Source organism: Akebia trifoliata, chromosome 15, assembly GCF_017979445.1.
Source record: "Akebia trifoliata isolate Shusen 1 chromosome 15, ASM1797944v1, whole genome shotgun sequence".
Lineage (NCBI taxonomy): Eukaryota > Viridiplantae > Streptophyta > Magnoliopsida > Ranunculales > Lardizabalaceae > Akebia > Akebia trifoliata.
This window is the reverse complement of record NC_141389.1, coordinates 19,644,374-19,666,973: the sequence shown is the minus strand read 5'-3', so window position 1 is coordinate 19,666,973 and position 22,600 is coordinate 19,644,374. Positions and strand designations below refer to the sequence as shown.

Genomic DNA, 22,600 nt, shown 5'->3' with positions numbered 1-22,600 from the left:
CTAATTTTTTGGGAAGTTCTATTCTATCTGCTCAAGGTGAAAGAGTAATGAACTAAAGGTATGTTTGATTGCATAGAAAGTCACTTTCCATGGAATTTGAAATCCATGAAAAATTAGTTGTGAAAAATAGGTAGGGTTAGAAAATCAAATTCCATAGTTTGATTTCACTTGGATAAAATGATGGAAAAATATGAGAAAAAAGAAGAAGAGGAGAAGGAGGAAGAAGATGAGAGGAGGGGGAGAGGAAGAAGAAGATGTAGAGGAATAGGGAGGGGGGAGGATGTGGTAACGGTGGCGATGAAGGTGGCGGCGGTGACGGCAACGACGACGATGGCGACAACGGAGGTAAGTGAGGAAGATGGGGGGGAGAACGTGGTGGTAGTGGTGGCGGAGGAGGTGAGGGAAGGAGAAGAAGAAAAAGAAGAAAAGAAAGAGAGAAGGTGGTCAGAGACGGAGTCGACGACGACGGCGATGACGACGACGATGAGGTTAGTATAATGGTGGTGGTGGTGGTGGTGGTGGTAGTGGTGGTGGTAGGGAAGAGTTGAAGATGGAAAATATGGGTGGATTTTATTTTCCCACTCATATGGGTGGGAAAGTGAAATCCATGATTTAATGGACTTTTTGAATGGGGTGGAAAATGAATTTCCATTTCCATGTGCAATCAAACACTTGAAAAATATCATTTTCCATGGAAATTGATTTTCCACCCTATTTTCCATGTGCAATCAAACATACCCTAAGCCTTTTTGGGAGTCCTACTCTACCTGCTGAGGGTGAAAGAGTAATGAATTATTTTTCTGGGAGTCTTACTCTGCCTACTCAAGGTGAAAGAGTAATGAATTATTTTTCTAGGAGTCTTACTCTATCTACTAAGGGTGAAAGAGTAATGAATTATTTTCCTGGGAGTCCTACTCTACTTACTCAAGGTGAAAGAATAATGAACTAATTTTTTTGGGAGTAAATGGGGGATTTACACCGCATTTGATTTTTTTTTAAAATAAAAAATTGACTTTTATGAAGGTCCGGTAAACATTTTAACTCTCTTCGAATCTTAGAAGTTTTCAAAATTGCTATCAAGAGGGTAATCTTTAATTTAAAGTTAACCTTATCCTTTGGGGTTGGAATTGACCAGGCTTCAGAACCAAAATGCCCCTAGTTTGACAGGGAACATTGCACTAGGGATAATTGAACATAATTTGAAAACAAATGCCCTTTGTATAAGGAGGGAAATTGTACTCTTTAGAAAAAAGAAGTGCCTTGGTTATTAAAGTTTGAAATCCTTGATTACCGCAAGCGTAATAAAGGTTTAACTTTTAATTTTAACTTTTTATATTGAAGATTTTGAGTCAGGCTCAAAGAAATTGGAACAAAATATTTCTTTCTGATATTCATTATAGAATTTGTTCTTTTTCCCCGTCGATTCGCTTAGGGACATGAAACTCTTCAAATCAATCATAGACGAGATACTTATATCCACTGAATCTATATTTGGTTCAAACTGGATATTGAAACTTGATTATTTGGACTTCTAATGTTTCGGTTCAGATCACCTCTTCAGCTTCTCAACTCAACGGAGATTTTCTTTTATTTTTTGGTTGATTTAAGTTTTGCCTAGATCACCTTTTCAAGTTTTCAATCTAGCAAGCATGCTCTAGCTTTTGCTTAGATCTCCTTTTTAGGTTTTTGATCTAGCGCTTACAATTTTTTTTCTTTTCTTTGCTCTGATTGTTGTCAAGGTCGTCCTTTCAGATTTTGAACCTTGCGAGCTTGCTTTAATTTTTGCCTAAGTCGTCATTTCCAACCCTTTCTGGGTTTTCAACTTAGTAGGCTTTAGATTTCTTTTTCTTCCATTTTGAAATTTTGGAGTTATTGTCTGATTATGTTTTTGTATCTTCCTTGACTTTTTCGTACAGTACTTAGGAGGACTTTTATGGGTATAAAAATAAAGGAATTTTGAGGCTCAAAAACCCAAATGCCCCTTGTGTGGTATTTTTGTTTAAATTATTTTATTTTTCCTTGAATTATCTTCCCCATTTTGGATGATATTTCTTTTTCTTTTGAATTTTTTCTTTTTAGATTTTTTCTTTGTCGGGGAATCTATTTTTTTAGTTTGATGTGGTCGGGCCCGAAAAACTTTTCAGGTTGCCTATGTATCCCAGAATTTTGGGATCAGAACAAAACGTATTTCAAATTTTTCCTTCCCTTAGGTTGGGTGATGGGGCTGAGAAAGAAAACGGTTTTTTTTTTTTTAAGAAAAAAAAAACAAGCCGTTTTCTTTCTCAGCCCCAACACCCAACCCAGGGGAGGGAAAAATTCGAACTACGTTTGGTCTGATCCCAAAATTCTGGGGTAAGTAGATTTTAAAAAAAAATGTTGCAAAGTACTGAGAAAGGAGATATTGAACTGGGTAACAAGAAATTGATTCGGCCGAAGATGACCTCCTTAAGTGTAGTACCGTTTGATCTGATCAAGGTTGGTTGGTTCTGGTAGTTCACTTCCATCATGTCTTGAAGTCTGACGACTTTTCCAAATAGTATTTCCTTAATGAATGAATCTCTCCAATTGGATTCAGATTTCCTCCTATAGTCGAGGAGGAGTGTTCAATTTTCTTTGAAGCCTGATAGTTTTCCTAAGCAATGTCTCTCTACTGATGAATGAATTTCTTTAATTAGGTTAAGATTTCCTCCTATGGTCAAGGAGGGGTGCTCAATTTTCTTTGAAGTCTGATGGTTAAATCCTTGACTTGTAAATAATGAGCCTTGACCTTCTTGTCAAATGCACGGGTGACTCTTCGTAGATAAACTTGCACGTGGACAGAGCTTTAACTCGTTTTTCTTCGATCAAGTTTAATTCTTCATACCGCTGATGAGCCCAATCTGTTTCTAACAAATGATTTCCATCAAAACCTTGAGATACATGATTTTCATTTCAACTAGTAAGACTTCTTCCATACCACACACTATAGAGTAAGGAGTGGTTCCAGTGACAGATCAAATTGAAGTGGGATATGTCCATAGCATGAATGGTAACTTCCATGACCAATTATGGTGTGATTGACACACTTTCACAATGATCATTTTGAAACTCTTTTTAGCTGTTTTAACTTCTCCATTTATTCTAAGGACGGTAAGAAGATGATTTGTGATGTCGAATCTCGAACTTTGAACACAGAGTACTAACCTGGACTTTGAAGTATGACCCATTATAAGATATCAATTCCACTTCTACCGCTCCATAGGTCTGAGGAAAGTAGGGGAATGATTTGTGAGGTCGGATCTTAAACTTTGAACATAGGATGATGACCTCGACTTTGAAGTGTGACCCATTATCAAAGACTAATTCCAAAAGTAGCTTGTATTGACTTATAACATTTGCTTTGATGAACTTTGCAACTTGAGATTGAGTAAGGACAACATCATTACATTTTGTAACATCTTCTTTGATCTCATTGGTATTTCCATTCCATCGAGTGAATACGTATAACGTGTCGGATAACATCCAAGCTTACATCCTAACATATCTTCATAGGATCACGCGAACCAGTCTTTTGAAATTTCTAAGTAAATTCATTATCCCCTCGTGTTCCTTTAGGGATAGGATGGTTTCTATTTGAATTTCTTGGAAATTTTTTGTTCCAAGGTCAAGGACTTTTACTTTTTCGAGCAAGACATTTATCTTCTCATTCAAGGGGATTTTTATTAGAGGAATTTCTCCTTGAAGCAAGTTTATTAGTTAATTCGTTAATGCGCTCAAGGTATTCAAAATTTTTCTTTATTCAATTAAATTCAAATGGGACGATAGACACCTTTAACTTGACAAATTAACTTGATTCAATAGAAAAAGAGTAGACTCGATCTATAGAAAACATGACATTGAAAAATTGGACTCGAGCTAACTCAAATAACTCATGAAAACTCAAGACAACTACCCACAACGGGCTTGATTAGGACTGAAGACTGAGATATTGTCGACAACAAACAGGATTGAAGCACGATAATCTTCAGGGAACAACTGGACGATATTGAGAAATTTTGAGGCTATTTCTAACTATTGACTTGGTACTGATGTTTGTTCTAACTGACCGGACTTACAACCTAACTAGATGATGGATGATTGAGCTTAGATACAATGATAACCCTTAAACCTCATTGAAGGTGAATTTAATCAATTCCAGTATTACCCCCTTGATAACATTTTAAATGAACCTTGAGATTTTATTGAATTCTGTGCACCAATCCATTAAAAAATTCATCCATTCAATGATTATTCAGAAGGAAAATAATTTTATTGCACTCTTGAAAATTATTGAAAAAATAATGTTTTTATTGAATAATAATTTTCACAATTTTGATTATTTTTTGCAATCATTTTCTTTTTAGAAAAACATATTTTGGTAATTTTCTAAGCTCTATGCAAAAAATTTTGGTAAAAATCATATTTCAAAAAATTTTCATGCAAAAATAAATCTTTTGTAAATTATTATTCCTTCATTTTCTTTTCTTTTGGAAAGCATTTTCTTTTGGAAAATATTTTTCCTAGAAAATACTTTTCTTTTGTAAACCATTTTTCTTCTTTGAAAATGGGTTGAGACCCGAATTTAGAAAAGAATTTGATTTTCATTTTGATTTAAATGGCCTGGCCTATCATGATTGTTGGGTCGAGATGGACTAGGTCATTATGAATTATTGCAACAAATGGATTTGTTATTGGGTCGGTGCACCCATTTTAATCAAGTAAAAGAAAAACTTTAATTTTTGAGGACAACCACACATTCTGATCTCATCATCCACATACATTCTGATCTCATCATTCATATACATTTAAACAACCCGAGAACACCCACGATAAGTTCGATTCGTGACCTACATGGGAGGTTTCTAGACTCTAAGTTTAGTATATGCAATGCATTTTTATCTGGCCACCCTTGCCCAAGTACACCTATATACCTTTCGAGCGTAATCAATCAGACGGTACATGGTGACTTGATTTTATATACCGTATAGGTGATAATCTAAAATTTTAACTCACTTCTCTGAAGTAAAAAACAGTCAGTTTAATCCCCAGATCAGAGGTGGCGTGTAATGCTTGAGAAAAAGGCACTCTTAAATCACCTTTTTTCTAGAATAGACATAGTCTATCCTCATAGTAAAGTAGTATATCGGAGCAAGATCTCGCTTAGGCACTGGTTTTGACCAAGAAGTACAATTGATGTACTTATATTATCTTTGATATACCTATAGGTACGAGTTAAGAGTTTTAGCTTTCATAAATGGTTTGCCATCCCACGAGGGGACCGACCAAGTACTAATACTACATTGGCAAACGGGACATGTGACTGTGCGGCTTACAATAGGTTAAAGGCTCAGGTCACTCCAGCCTGGGTGTATCGATATACCTCTCAGAGTCACCTGATCAGACGGTACTAATGTCCCAGTTTGATATACCCTAAGGTACGTGACTGGAGTTGTGATTTTCATGAATGACGTCGCATCTCCGAAGAGACCGGACCACGCACTAGTGCCACGTTGGCTATATGGGACGTGCAAACGTGCAAAACAGTAAACATGCTTGTGGTGTGTGTAATACAGGGTAGGGTGTGCCCAAGGTTTTTTTCAAACACATAGGCCCATGGGCCTAGTTAAATCATACAAGCAAATGTATACATTGATCAGAAAAGATTAAAAACATATCTATATGGTTTAATTCAAAATTAAAGTATGTACATCTCAAACATATATCAACAATAAATCAATCAATGAATATAACATGGAATAACTGATCAAATCCATTCATTGAAATAGGCACAATTTTTATAATTTTTATGGTCCAATCAAAGGTTGCTTTTAGGTGATCCAAAAATAAATCGAGATTCCAATAGATGCTACATTGATGATAGAATGATAATTGTTGAGATGAGGAGCGATAAACCCTTTTTTTTAAATTATATATAAAAAAAAATTAGAAACACATCCTAAAAGAAAATCAAAGAGAAAGATCATAGTGCCAAATGAGCTCGCTCTCATAAAATAAAACAGAAACATTAACTGTGCTAACACTAGATAAATTCGGATTTTCTGTGAATTAAGAACATACAATCCGAACTTTCATCGATGATATCTAAGGCTCCCGATAATGAAATTGAGTGAATTTAGGTTCTAAATTAATCTACTCGATGGGATCTACGTTTTATTAATAGGTGCCCAGACCTAATTCGAACTAGAATATTCTATAAAAAGGTTTTAACATTGCTGTCCTAACTTTCTTTCAGCAACAATTCTAGATTTATAGATTAATCCGAACTTCTATCGATGATATCCAAGGCTCCCGATAATGAAATTGAGTTAATTCAGGTTCTAAATTAATCTACTCAATGAAATCTATGTTTTATTAAAAGGTTCCTAGACTTAATTCTTACGAGAATGTTCTGTTAAAACGTTTTAACATTACTATCCCAACCTTCATTCAGCAACAATTCCAGATTTACAAAATACAATCTGAATTTGTATCAATGATATCCAAGGCTCCCGATAACGAAATTAAGTGAACTCAAATTTTAAATTAATCTACTCAATGAGATATATATTTTATTAATAGGTGCCTAGACTTAATTCTTACTAGAATGTTCTGTAAAAACGTTTTAACATTGCTGTCCTAATCTTCATTTAGCAACAATTCCAGATTTACAAAATACAATCCGAATTTCCATCGATGATATCCAAGGCTCCCGATAACAAAATTGAGTGAACTTAGGTTCTAAATTAATCTAATCGATGAGATCTACGTTTTATTAGTAGGTGCCCAGACTTAATTCTCACTAGAATGTTCTGTAAAAATGTTTTAACATTGCTGTCTTAACCTTCATTTAGCAATAATTCCAGATTTACAGATTAATCCGAACTTGCATCGATGATATCCAAGGCTCCCGATAACGAAATTGAGTGAACTCAAGTTCTAAATTAATCTACTCGATGAGATCTACGTTTTATTAACACGTACCCTTACTAGAATGTTCTGTAAAAACGTTTTAACATTGCTATCCCAACCTTTATCATTCCATCCTTTTCATATGTCAAGTTGAATATTTCATTATTTAGGGGTCATCAAAAAGTGACCCTTAATTGGACAAAAATACAATACTCAAAATCATCCACAATCAAGTCACAAACAAATAAACAAATAAAATAAATCGAACTAAATAATAATAAAAAACTAGGTCATTCTGGCAATACTCCCATACTTGGGATTTTTCAAGTCTAATCCTCAATAGTCCCCAGTGGAGTCGCCATTGAAAGCGCCATCGATCTGCGGGGTGTGCGGATCCACTTTTGATCTTTGAGGTTTGGGAGTCACCACCTAATTATTATGATCTAGGAACCGAATACTGATTCTAAAAAGATAAATACTACTAATATACGAAAGAAAAATAAGGGTCCACGGATCACGTTATAGGGCTGGAAGGTGTTAGGCACCAACCCCGCTCGGCAAACACCGGTCTCTACTAATTCCCAAATAAAATTACATTACTAACAAGACCTAAATAATAATAAAAAAATAAAAAAAGTTACATTTTCCGAACGTAACGATTTTGTTCCCTCAGATCTGATAGAACAACTTCTTGTACAGTATTCATCACTTCGTTCTATTATCGGATCTGATTTCTGATCTCCAAGTTGAGGTATCTTCTTCTTAAATCTGTGAGTTTTCTAACTTTTTTTTATGGATTCTAAGATATTTTAAAAGGGTTTTTAGGTGTCTTTTGAGTTAAAGTTGGGGGTATGGATGTTAGGTAAGGAGTTAGGACTTCAAAATTATGGTTTTGGGGAGGTTGGGGAGGCTCCTGGACCTACTTTTTCTAGGGTTTATTTTTTCATACCAAAATAAGTTGCAGGGACCCCTATTTATAGATTTTTTTTAAGTGCTTGTTTTGATAGAGTTAGTGTTTAATTATAATTCTTTTAGAGAGAGTTATTGTTTATTTAAAATTATTTTAAATATATTTATTATTTAATTAAAATTCTATTAAATAAAGTTATTATTTAATTAGGATTATTTTAAATAGAGTTATTATTTAATTAGAATTATTTTAATAGAATTATTTTAATAGAGTTTTAAATAGAGTTGTAGTTTAATTAGAATTGTTTTAGGGTTTTGACTGTCAGTCTCACTTGATTGACTTGACTTTAGTCTTACTTGATTGACTTTAAGATTAATTAGGATTTTACTTTACATTCATTAATGTTTTAATTATTAATTTCAGAATTTTTAATTATTAAAATTATAAAATTATCGTTTTACCCTCGGAGAGGACTTTTTACGTTTTAAGTCGTTTTTCAATGTTCCAGGATGTTTTGGAATTGATTTTTCATAAGGAATTTGATAGGATTATCGACTTGTATCATTTATGAAATTTTTGTGCAAAATGATCGTGAACTTTATGAGGGGCATTTTCGTAATTTTGTCAAATTTTGTGAAAATTAGCGAAATGATTTATTTAGTTTCGATTTGTTATTTTATGTGTTTGAAAGAGTTTTCCTAAGCGTAATGTAGGCTCTAGGGTTATTTTGAGGTTAGGGGTATTTTGATAATTTGATCATTTTTAGTGATTTTTATCGTGAAACTTCTTTTTGTCTGAAAAATGATGATTTATACATTTTTGGGGTTATATTTTTCCAACGTAGTGTGGTTTCTATAGTTTTATCAGTTCGAGATACCTCATCTGAATTTCTGAAACATATGTGGTAACAAAATAAAGCATTGGAATAAACATCCATCATTGGGAACCGTTGCGATCGGGTTGACGAGTTGATTAATCAGGCGAATGCAAAAATGGGGTGTCTACAGAACTATTCATCAAACTTCGTGTATAGATACTCTTGAGAAAAATGGTGTTACTAAAAAAAACATAAGAACATTGTTGAAACTACTCGTTCTCTCTTGTTGTCTACTTTTGTTCCTAGTGTGTTTTGGGGTGAAGCTATTCTTACTGTTGTAGGTTTGATTAATACAATTTCATCTTCTCATATTTCAGGTTTTTCTCCTTTTGAAAAGTTGTATGAGTATGCTCCTGATTATTCTTTCTTTAAAGTTTTTAGTTGTACTTATTTCGTTTTTCGTCCTCATGTAGAACGCAGCAAGTTGTCCTCTCAATCTGCTATTAGTGTTTTTCTTGGTTATTGTGAAGGTAAAAAGGAGTATCGTTGTTTTAATCCAATAACTCAGAAACTTTATGTGTCTCATCATGTTATTTTTCTGAAGCATATACCTTTCTTTTTTATTCTATCCCCTACTCATAGTTTGACTAGATCTGATTTTATTTGTATAGATCATTTTTTTGAGGATTCCGATAGTTTGTCATCTCAGGTTTTCAGTACTTCAAATACCTTTTTTCATGTTCTTACCTCATTATCTTTACAACTAATTCGTACTGATCATTCTGCTGGTACTGACACTTTGCTCTCCGGTACACCTGAAGCTCCTTCTTCTCATATGGTCCCTCAAGCTCCGTCTGAGATTGTGGATCCACTTCTACGTCAATCCATATGCATTCGTAAGTTTACAAAGTTACTAGATTTTTCTTATTCTTGTTATTCTTCATCTTTTAATTCCTTTTTAGCTTCTATTCATTGTCTCTCTGAGCCCTCTTCCTATAAAGAGGCAATTCTTGATCCTCTTTGGCAACAAGCTATGGATGAGGAACTTTCTGCTTTGCATAAGATAGGTATTTGGGATTTGGTTCCTCTACCTCCTGATAAGAGTGTTGTTGGTTGTCATTGGGTGTATAAGATCAAGACTAATTCTGATGGATCTATTGAGTGATACAAAGCTAGGTTAGTTGCAAAAGGGTACTCTCAACAGTATGGTATGGATTATGAGGAGACATTTGCTCTTGTTGCAAAAATGACTATTGTTCATACTCTTATTGCAGTAGTTTTGGTTCGTCAGTGGCATATTTCTCAACTTGATGTTAAAAATGTCTTCTTGAATGGAGATCTTCAAGAAAAAGTTTATATGACGCCCCCTCCTGGTGTTTCACATGATTCTGGGTATGTTTGCAAGCTCAAGAAAGTGTTATATGGTCTCAAACAAGCACCTCGTGCTTGGTTTGAGGAATTTTCTTTTGTAACATCTCCCCTTTTTTGTTTTCTAGTTAGCAAACTCTTGATGCTTGTAGCTGCCGCATCGTGAGTTTGAGGGGAGATGTTAAGAAATATAGGGTTATTTTGTTTTATTGTTTATTAAGGGTAGAATAGTTTTTTTAGTTTATTTTGATTTAGCCTATATATTATATCTTCGTATTTAGGTTATATTATCTTTTTGTATTCAAAAGCATTATGCAAAATCAATAAAACATTAGCCTCCTCTTTTTTTCTGGATTGTTTAACAGGGGTGAACGGGGGCATTCAACTAAAAGAGGTGTTTGTTGTAAAGGATAAGGGACGTAGTAGCCCAATGGAGAAGAAGAAGAGATGTGGAAGAGAGGACAGGTCCTCTAAATGTTGGAGACGAGGGACCTTTTATAGAAAAAAAAGTTCTATTTTGGTTATCTTTTTTACACATTGCAATTTTTTTTCTTTCTTCTTTAAAGAATGAGAATAATTATCCTGCGCTACTCGTAGTGTGATTATCATTGTTTAACTTTTACTTGATTGGTTTATTTCAAATTTGATTAGTTTTTTTTGGCTTCCATTGATTGATGTTCTTTTAATTTGATTTTTAAATTTTGATTTGAGTTTGCATTTTAATTAGTTTCTTGGTTAAATTTGATTTTTGATTGGATTTTAATTGTTTGCTTTTTAATTTGAATTTTGAACATGTTGATTAATTTTTAATTTGAATTTTAGTTTGAAATTTAAATTGATTTTAAATTTTAATTGGTCGGTTCATTTTTAACTTTGAATTTGAATTGGATTTTGATATTTAATTTGAGTTTGATTTTTATTAGATTTTAAATTAGATTTCGATTTTTTATTGTTTTCCTAAGGATCAGGGTTTCTAGGTAAGAATTGGACATTGAGGGGCATTTCGGTCATTTTGGTGATTTTTTGTAAATTTCTCTATTTTCATTGATTTGAGTCTTATTAGACTTGAAATCATGTTCTAAGTGCAATGAAGAACTTTCGAGATTTTTCGGAGGTCCAAAATTTATGAGGGGTATTTTCATAATTTTGGTATTTCTTTTTTTGCAGATTTTTACGAATTTTAGCGTGAGATTTCTTTTAGTTTCTGCGTGATTATTTCTAAGTCTCAAAGTCATATTTTCTTAACGTAGTGAGGTCTCTAAGTTATCAAACTCTGTAGCAAATCTAAATGTACGTGCTTGCTAAATCATGTATAAAGTGTAACGATCCTAGGCATGCGTAAATTTCTATGTCGAGTCGTAACGATTATGAATTCATGGCAACCGGGAAACACATTGTCGAATTAGGCAGATGCAAAAATGGGGTGTCTACATTACCCAAGACAATGGTATTGTCTCGATCCATTTTGTAAAATAATAGATTGCTGCTAGTACGAATGTTCAACCTTTCGACTCTCGTGATAGAGGACATACTACATCCATTCCCCATATCGCGAATAGCCATGGGGTCAACATTGGGTGAAGCTCCCCTGCTGATTGCAAAATCATTCATGCGTGCCTTTGACATTGATCGCATTCCCTCATGTACCTTTTGTAGTCCTCTTGCATCCTCGACCAATAATACCCCTAAGTGATTACTTTGTTTGTTAAGGATCGACCCTCAGAATGGTTTCCTCAGATTCCTTCATGTATCTATGCCATATAACTAGCTCGACCTTGTCTGAGCTTAGGCATTTCAAGAGGGGCCCCTTGCAAGACAACTTGAAAAGCTCCTCTCCGGCCAAAGTATGCCTCAAAATTTTGTACATGAGGTATCTTATTTTTTTTTTTGTCCTCTAGTAGTTTTCCTTCCCTCAGGTTAGTTATGTAGTCATCGATCCAAGTCAGAGATGGGTCAATTTGCATACACATTGTCTTCCGTTCTTCTATACTAGCCCTACAAGAAATTTGTTCTATAGCAACGGATTTCAACGACGACCTCATCTAAACCATCGCTCTATCTATTTTTAGCGACCAAAAATTGTTACCGTCGTTGTAGCATATGAACAAAATCGCAAAATTTTCTCTCCTTTTCCTTCCTGCATTTGTTAGGTTCCTCTAGTGATGAGGAAGCAGAGCTAAGTCGCCATTTGCTTCCATCGTTGGCAACGTGTTCTCTCTATCTTTCTCAAACAAACTTTTTGACTTTTGCTGAGTTTTTCTATAAATCGCACAAATACATTCCCAAATCCTTAGTAAACCTTTTTGCAACATTTATGAAAAAACCTAATTTTCATTTTGCACTTTGTAGTCGACAAAAAACCTAATTTGCTCTTTTTGTTCCCAATTCAAATAGGTATCTTTCTCTATGGACCTCAAAACCAAACGAATTGGATTAAAAATCCCCTAATTTTCATGGAGGAATCTTGATCTCAGCATCAAGTTCATCTTTAATTTTCGATGGAAGTGAATTCGATTTAGGAGAGATGCCATGGTAACTTACCTCACAAATTCGGAATACTGGACTGTTAGTGAGATTGAGAGAGAGAAAGCATGGCATTTCTTTTCTATTTTGTTGAGTTTTGGATGCCTGGCTCATCCTGCAGAACTCACCATGAGTGGTTTGTTCGAACCGTCGCCAGATTTTGTTGTGTTTCTATGTTCTATCCCTGATTCTCCAATGTTCTTGATGGGTGATTTGTTTGTGATGATCTCTTTGGCTGCAATTTCTTCTCTTGGATAGTTTAAACGAAGGCGGATTTTCGCCACGGATCAAACTTAGGGTTTCTGAACCCAAAATGATTATGGGATGATGTGGTTAGGACGCATTTTTGGAAGAGAAAGGGCTAGAGAGACAATTTGGTTGTGTTTTAGAATGCGAAAAGGAGATTGCGTTGGACTCCTGAATGTGGTAAATTTCTTTGCTTTTATGATGAAGTTATAGCACCTTTTTTGTTTAATTTTCCATTCTAGTTGAATTGCTAGTGATGGAAATGAACTGAATACAAATGAAGATAATCAGATTCGGTTGCCCTTAACAAATACGATCCAAAGTTCTTCTACTAAGGTATTATTGATTCGTATTGTGGCGCCCCGCCGAACACTAACACAAATCCCCATGTCAGATCTCGAGGTACTAGGTGACACCTCGAAATTTCGGCATGGTCTCCTCTGTTTATGTTAGTATTCCAAGGCGTTTAACCTGCACCTGATAAACGACATACAATCCTGCATACATATACAAAATATAATACTAGCAGAAGCCTATATACATCTAATAACGTATAAAAGATCAGAGTGCGGAAGAATAACCAGAATACAGGATTATACAATTATTTCTCACTCTAACAAAAGTCCTAACGCTCATAACAAAATCTATAATACTTTTAGACAATTCGATATCACTAACTCACCAAGTGACGGACTCTGGCTGTCTATCTGAACCACCAGATGATTCTCACTCAGGTTCTACACCTGCCTCGCTAAGCTTCGGATCTGAAACTAAAAAAATGGAGAAGGAAAGGGTGAGTAACAATGGTTACCCAGTAAGGAATAACACAATTTCTGCCAATAACCTCTTCTAACATGAACGAATAAGTATATTAAATCATTTTAAAATATACAAAATTTTAAAGAAGAAACTACGATTAACTGGTACATATAGCCAGGGATGAACAACCAAACATTTTAAAACTCACATTACATCGATTATCAGCATTACTCACTATAACATTCTCTTTTCATACAAATCTAATTGATCAAATGGAAACAATAAACATGGATTTCATTTTATATATCAAAATAAGTAACAGATACATAATACACAATGGTGGAGTATTAGAATTAGAGAGTTGATATTCACGACTGGATCGCTCCAAGTCGGGACATAATGTTACAATTCTTCTCTGGCTTTTAGTTCCTGATTTTGTGGTCGGTCGCTGCATTTACCACACTTGGTTGACTATTTATCCGGCTCAGGCTGGCCGTTTGACGTGACCGTAAGCAATGGGTCTCTTTTCGATGTGTCAGAACGTTCGACTACTATAGATTGTTAGTGATCACTGACTAATCATTTTCGTCTATGCCTATCAGGCGTGCATGTGATTCCCAAATATACAAATCATTCGTATACAACCACCTTTACATTACAAGTTCACTGGTAAAGATAGAGAGAAATATCCCGGATTCGAGTTGTGACTCCACTCTCATACGCGTCCCATACCACGTATGAGCTTGGTGGTCCCTACCGTACATCCCAGGTTAGTACACCACTCCGGATGATATGATGCACTATCCCTTCAGGCATACACAAACTCTTTAACAGTTTACAAAATAGGTACATATATATATTATTTTCATTTGAAAACAAAAGAGAAATTAACAATACAAGGTTGAGAATAGATATCTAGTTTCCTACCATGCAAGTGTGGCTACCCGGCCTAAAATAAATAACAAAACGGAAACGTATACAGCGCCTCGCGCAAACAGAAATTTAAATAAACATGCAACCAACAATATTATCCCTAGATATCTGTTCACCAACCTGCACACAACACAACAACGTAAAATGCAGACATCACCCCTTGGTGTGACTCAGACATTTTACCGTTTCATACCCTTTTTCCCTTTTTTTTTTTTCGAATTTTATAATTTTCAATCTCTCAAATAAAATATCCACTTTCTGATATTCATCAACTCAACATGAGTTAATTGAATAATAAATCGTTTTTCTAACTATGAAGTTCATTTTTATCAAAAACCTTGAAAAAATACAAAACTTATATTAAAACGGGGTCCGAGCAGTGCACAAGACCCAATTTATGGAAATAACCCGTTAAAATATCATATCCACGTATAATTTGTTAAAAATACAATTAAACATTTCGAACATGCAATTTCTGGCGTGAATTTTTGAAATAACAAAAGAATTCTATATTTCGGAAATACATCCAAAATTTTTTTTTCAATAAAATCCTAAATGCAATTTTCACAATCTACGATTACTAATAGAAATTAAGAGTTCTTTACAATGTCTAGGCAAAAGGATCGAAGCGTGTGCACGAAAATGGAGGCGATTAGTACGAAAATCGAGACGGATCGAACTTCAAAGTGGCTGATTTTCAAAACCGGCCCGGTAGTTTCGAATATCTCGATGTGCTCATCTCTTCTCCCTTCTACGGCGAAAGACAGTTTGACCCCGAAACCAATGAAAATCGAGGTCGAAGTTACGAAATCTCCGTATAAAAATACGGCTGATTTTTTACTATACGGGGTGAAAAAGACGAGAAAATGGAAGGAATTTGGGTGGATTATGTAGAGAATGAGGCTGCAGACGTTTCTCCCTTCTGCGTCGGAAGACGATTTGACCCCGAAACGGACGAAATTCGAGGTCAAAGTTTCAAAATTTTCGTATACAAATATGGCAGATTTTTGACGATATTGGATGAAAAAGAAAGTGAAATGGAAAGAGGTTGGATGGGTTTTGTAGAGAATGCAGTTGCAGACATTTCTCCCTTCTGCGTCGGTCGTCAACGGCGAACCATTTGCGATAGATCTGAGGTTGAAGTTTTAAAAAAATAATTTTTTTTTTTACGTCGGCTGTTGGACGGTTGGAGGAGACGAAGTAATAAGAAAAAAAAATTTTTAATTTTATTTATATAAAATTTGGGACAAAATCGATATTTTGTCAATTATTTTGATCGACGATAATTTTATCATCCGGACTTCAAAATTGACAAATGAATATTCTATTTCACCTAATTTTTCGTTCTGAATCTAATGGTGTAGTCAATTTCTACAAATTCTGTCTCTAACAAAAATTTACATTTTTGGACTGAGGTGACCCCTAAACTTGATGTCATTTTTGTTTTTAACGATAATTTGACTTCCTGATCTCCAAAAATGACAAATAAATAGTTCATGTTTAATAATTTTTCATTACAAATCCAATGGTATGATCAAATTTTAAAAATTCTTACTCTAATAAAAAGTCATTATTTTAGCCTGGTCCGACCCGGTAATCGAGGATTTTGCAATTTCTATATTCGGACTCTCATTTGAGCGTGTTTACAGGCTAAAGTATGTTTTTCGATCATTTTGAATCCAATTTTCGATCATTTTGAATCCAATGGTGAAGTCAGATTCCATTAAAAATGATCAGAAATATCCTAAAGTTTTATCCCTAAGTCCCACTTTCAAGATTTTCTTAAAATTCCACTATTTATTTTTCCTCGAGATACGAATTGAAAATTCGGGGTGTTACACGTATTGTTATGTATTGGTTAAATAATTTTTAGTTATATTAGTTGTTAGGTTTGGCTTCTAAAAATTGTTATCTCCAATCTCTCCAAGTCTATGTTTTTAAGATTCTAGTATTCTTATTCAAACCATCGAATAACCATACTTTTCTGTTGGTAGTTTCCTAACCCTAATTTGTTAGGGGTATTTTTTCTAATTTTCTATGAGAGAAATATTGTAATTCCTTTTTGGCTTTTGAACATAGTGAAATCAGGGCGGCTTGTTTAGTGGTTGATTTCTTGGTTATTGTTTTCTTGTTTGTTCTCTTCAATTGATTTCTCTTAGTTGAAGGTTGGATTTTTTCAGACATTTCATTCCCTATAACCTGAAAATTATCATATATGTCATATAATAACACTATTCTGCAAAATATCCTTTGGTTCATATGTTGCTTACAAGGATATAAGATGAACACCAATAAATCCTAAAGGGATGAAACTCATCATCATTTGAATTTCAAGATAGCTGGTAATCTGTGTGTACTGGGAATTGATATAATGGATCTAATCAATGAAGGATCAACCCTTGTTGTTAAATCTTTTCAAGCAATATCTGTATCAAACTGGCTAGGCAATGTTTATTAGATCTAAATACTATACTTCTCCATGCATTATACATTTCTTTGTGAATTTGTAGCCATTGGAAATTTTAGTCCTTTTGGATGCATAAACATGCCTCTCTTTTGCCATGTGGCACCCTTCAATTGGCTGAAATTGTTCCATGCCGAGGTATTGTGTAAGAAAAATTCTGTATTTCATTGAGGGGTTTGGAGTGTCTCTCCAAATATCTTTTCATAGTAGATAATATAATTACAATATGGATATAGGGCAAATATATATTGCGGGAAATTTTGTACCATTATTCAAGTTTTTTCATCCTTTTTTTTTTTTAATTCCACAAGGAAAACTATCTTTAAATGTTTGTGTTCCTTCTATGGTGGTGGCTGTGATTTTGTGCTGTTTATGATCTTATTGTTGGCACGGTAAAGTCTATGTGTGGTGATACCATAGACACACTAAACCTATAAAAATTAAGTGCAAAGATTGTTAAGCATTAGCATCCATTATAGATGGAAAGAACTATGATGTGTGCTAGCATGCACATATTTGTACAAGGGTTTTCTGGAACATCACTTTATACCTCTTCACTGGAGTAGTTGTGGTGATGTGGCCGAACAAGATTGTTGATCTGGTAAATGACACTTTGAACTAGCCATGTGGACATTGCCCTATTCCCTATTGTGCCCAAACCTTCCAATATATTGAACTTCCCTGATGAATTTGCAGCAATTGATTTTAAAAGTTTCATGGTAAGATATGCTGAAATATGCAGGTTAATGAAGTTGTTGGTAGTAGATGGTTGTTTTTCCATTATTTCATAATTGGAGGTAGGCTATAAATGCTGTTACATATTATATACCTCAACTTCTTAGTCTTTGGTCATGACCATGGTTTAAAATTGGAATGTATCAATATCGACCAAGACCTATACGTAACATTGACTCCGAAACATTGAATGTTTCGGGTATTTATCGGAATGTATTAGTTTGTATCGAATGTATCGATTTTTTCATTTATTGAAACTTTCAATAGATACGATATTTTAACCCATGATCATGACTATGATGATACATCTTTACCTTGTGATCAACTAACCTTGATGTTGAATTGCAATCTCATGATGTCTATGTACACCTTCAGAAATTTGATGGAAGTTTTAAACTCATCAATATATTTTTTCATGTTTATCGAATATGGTAGCCTTTCTTTGGTAACAGTAAAGTGGCAATTGCACCACAGATAGTGTAAAGGAGATGAGATGGGCCATAAAAGTCTTTCTCATCTCATTACTTTTTATTAAGTGTTTTCTAAGATTTGGGGTTGAGCCCCTTCCTCAATTGGTTGAAGTGCTCATGTACTACATCAGAACCATGGGGTTATGAGTTTTCTACTCCTACTTATCATTGGAAGGAAAGAAAATGCTCAGAGAGTGGTCTCAAGCTACCATACCATGAATTGGTGAGTTGTCATATATCATTAGTTTGTGTAATTTGGCTCTTTAACTATTGAGAATGGACTAAAACTGTGTTTTTAATTAGTCGGGTTTGTATTGTAAGCTAAGTTGTCTTAGAAACATGTTTTGTTGTAAGCCATGGTTCCAAGTCATGGGTGACCCCAAGTTTTAATTGATCACACAAGCTTGAAGATATCCATTTCTTGAAGGGGTTGTTCTTTAAAAGTGTAATTTGGTGCATGTTTTGCCTAATTCATGTTTTATTTTTTGTTATAGCCCAAAGTGATTGAAAGAAAATAGAGGGAGTGTGTGCAAATATCTAACTCATTATGGTCACAAAGTATTTGCCATTGGAGAGAAACCAATTGTAGCTACTCCTTGATCTCAGAAATATTAAATAGATTCTAAACAGAGTAACTGTGTAGTTGAAACTTTTAAGTTAAACTTTCAATTTTAGATGAAATTGATTCTAGATTAGATGTTGATGCACTTCAAGATGTAGCAAAAGCAGTCTATGGGCTTTTAACTCCTAAGACTTCTGATTTTTCTATCTCTAAAAGTCCAAGTATGAAAAATTTGTGCTCTTAAAAAGCCCTTTGTGTTTATTCTGTGGTCACCGTTATTAAAACAGAGATAAGGGGGAACTTAAAACACAACCAATTGACATATTGTGCTTTTAAAACACAACCAATTGACATATTGGGTATTAAATAATTTTTTCTTTACCCATGTTCCTTGATTTTAGACAAATTATGTTTTTAGGAAAATATATCAAATCAATTTTGAGATCTACACACGAGCGCCGCATACACACACACACTAAACTATCATCAAAGTTACTATTACTACTACGACTTCTACCTTCTCCTCCTTTGACAACATCAGCATTTTTGAACTTCCCAAACTTAACAGGAACAACTTTCTCTTCCAATTAACCTGGGATCATAATGCAATTATGGAAGAGGTTAGACAAGAACTAAGATCTCTACATCTAGATGATGCACATATCCTAGTTGTAAAGCATGGGGTATTGCATTAATTTGTAAAACTAATCCTGCAAACCCCTATATTGAATTGGGGCCTAGTTTAAAAATGTATAATTTCCAAGGAATGAATGCAGTTAGATGGACTACTGGTCCTTAGTTTTGTTGCTGCTATATATTGATTGATTCGTTTTATCTTTTCCAGGTTAGCAACTTCCTAAGCCACTTCAAGTCCATCCCTAGCATCATTGAGCTTGATAGTTCGAAGGTGACTGGAGATGTATGGTTTAATACTGGTATAACCCTCAAGGTATATTCTGTGTATTCTTGCAACTACCACTACCATTATTATCGTTATCTTCAATATTGTTGTCAGCATCTCATTTTGCTTTCAAAAATATTTCACAAGATTAATGACTTTTGATCTATATTGGTTCGTAGAGAGACAATGTCAGGAACCAAAGGGAGCACTTGATTTTACTGCTTGCCAATGTTCATATAAGGCTGGTACCCAAGCCCAAGCCTCTTAACAAGGCATGTACTTTTTGTCTCATTTTATTTTACTCTTTTGATGGTAAAGTTGGGGTTATGCGGGCCACAACCAGAAATATTAATATAGAAAAGGAGTTTCAACGTAAAGTATTTACATCTTCTAGTGTCCTCATCAATAATCTATGCTACCCGAATACTTCAAAATGATTTTTAAGTGTAAATCATATTCACCCTGTTTCTGATCCTTGTGCCACTAGAACAATTAGTTGCTGAGCTTACCTTTTGGCTTTGTAGTGTTCCATATTCAAAGTTTAGAAAGGTTGTAGTTGCTGCATATTATAGAAAATCTATCTTAATTCCATGGGTTGTAGGTAATTTGTTTATTTGTAGTGTTCCACATTCAAAGTTTAGAAAGGTTGTAGTTGCTGTATATTATAGGAAAGTCCATTGAATATGGCATTTGATACTTAGGAATTAAGACTCAGTACTAAATAGTTTCAGTGGGTCTTAATGATTAAACTAGCACCAAAGGAATTGGTACAATAACCAAAAACCTGAACTTAAAGTAGTTGAAAATATGGCCATTTTGAGCTATTTCTTCCGAATAAAGACTATGCCACTAGCATGTTTATGATATACGTTCTGACATTGTCAATGTTCCCCGAATTTTTATCTGAAGATACTGGGTCACATAGATTGGGTTCATGGTAATTTTTCCTTTTCCACAATCACAAATACTAATTAGCGATTAATCAAAAATAGTTTTCATTTCTATAACAATATCCACCTCTTCTTTTTGCACATATGCTTGTTGGAAGATACATTCCTCTCATTGAAAGCCTGAAGTTGAAGTTGCGGAAGGGCATCATGATTGCAATTATTTCTCAGTTCCTACTCATCCCATGTTTCTACTTCACAGCTAAATATGGAGACCAAGGCTGGATGATCTTGTTAACATCCTTCTTAGGATTAATTAACGGTTCTCTCACTGTTTGTATCTTTACTGCAATACCTAAAGGTTAGAAGGTTAGTTAATTATGTTTTTTGGATTTTGGGTTTATTGTATATTACTTGATATATCAACATCGCTATCTACTACGCCTTATCCCATTTGTACAAGTTGATAATACAAATATGATGTTTTTGTAGGGGCCTGAGCAGAATGCATTGGGGAATTTGTTTGTATTGTGTCTTTTAGGAGGCTTATTTGCAAGGGTAACACTTGACTGGTTGTGGCTCATAGGTAGAGGCTAGTGAGCTTATATCATAATTCAACACATGCGAAGAATCGTTCATAGATGAAAATATATCATTTCCACGACAAATTGGAAGTCTGCAAAACGAAGATGGGTTTTATTTTATCGGAAATTGAAGATTTTGTTCTCCATTAATGATACTTTTTTGTGTATATGGGTTTTGTTTTTTGTTATAATACTTGACAAGAATTGGGGATTATGTTCTTAGACACAACCAATATTAAGATGCATATTTATTCTCAATAGTTCTTCCTTTGATTATCGCCCATCTCTGAGGTATGGGTGAAGCGATGATAAAGTCACTTGTACTTGGGGAAAAATACCGACCTATAATGATGCTCAGTTTTAGTGTGCTTTCTATGCATTCATCCGGACTTTCATAATTGTTTGATTTTAAATTGTAGATTAGAATTTGGATTCGTAGTTACATTTGCATAATTGTTTGATTTTACCTTCTAACAATAGATAATTTACAGCATAATTGTTCTTCTATGCTAGCTAGGTTTATGATGGTATTCTACCGGAAGTTCCTATACATCTGACTCACCGAGCATAGAAGCCATATAAGCCAGTGAGTTAGCATGTCAATTATCATCCATTGATATTCTCATTATGCGGACCTCGTCGAACCCTGAAAGTTCTTCTCCTAATAGGACGGGGTATTTTACCATTCATTCATCCTTTGCTTCATACTCCCCATTGTGCTGACTTACTACTAACTGTGAATCTGTGAATGAGGCTGGCATCCCTAGCCATTTTCAACCCATTAAATACACCCTCATACTCTACTTGATTGTTGGTAACACCGAATCAAAGCTTAAGCATTTTTTCTAGTTGATCGTTGTTTGGAGTTACTAGTATTATCTCGATGCCCGGGCTACTATAGTTTGCAGAACTATCAACAAACATTACTCAACTTACCTTTGAACTCCAAGCATTATCCTTCTCTATGATGGCCACTTCCACGTCATCTTTGTCTTTTTTCCATCTTGGGGTCTTCGATTGGTAAATCCACTAAAAAGTTTGCGAGGGCTTGCCCCTTCATTGTTGTTTGAATATCATATTCACTGAGCATTACAATCCATTTCTGCATTCTTCTAGACATTTTCATCATTTACAACATGTATCTTAATGGGTAATCAGTGATCACTTAGACTTGGTAGGATTGAAAGTATGGTTGGAGCTTTTGTACGAAGTATACTAATACTAGCCTTATTTTCTCCGTTTGAGTGTATGGTCCCTTATACTCTCCGAGGGTTTTGTTGATGAAATAAATGGTATACTCCCACCCCAAATCAACTCTGAATAGTATTGAGCTTACTGATAAGGGCGTAATTGCTAGATAGATCTTAGTTCCACATTATCTTTTGGCGTGTTGGGTATTGGTAGTTCTCCTAAGTATGTCTTGAGGTCTGCCCTCTCGCATTCCTCAATCCATTTGAATTTTCTCCCTTTCTTTAGTAGCTTGAATAATAGACTAGGTCTATTTGAGGCGTGAG

The 22,600-nt window shown here is 34.6% G+C and overlaps 1 protein-coding gene across 7 annotated transcripts in view; it reads left to right on the top strand.

The window, feature by feature from the left end:
* LOC147384527 (callose synthase 5-like) overlaps window positions 1-21,344 on the top strand; it is a 49,145-nt gene extending 27,801 nt beyond the window's left edge. Inside the window, exons 1-5 of one of the 7 annotated variants that reach the window (XR_015172591.1) lie at window positions 11,899-13,127; window positions 19,559-19,663; window positions 19,795-19,887; window positions 20,765-20,871; window positions 20,995-21,344. Coding sequence is in view for 4 of the 7 variants with exons in the window: in XM_086425538.1 (XP_086281664.1) it covers window positions 19,326-19,334; window positions 19,559-19,663; window positions 19,795-20,052 (372 nt within the window). In the remaining 3 variants the exon portion in view is untranslated. The other 6 variants (XM_086425540.1, XM_086425539.1, XR_015172592.1 and 3 more) reach the window with 6 other exon arrangements.
* Window positions 21,345-22,600: the final 1,256 nt, after the last annotated feature.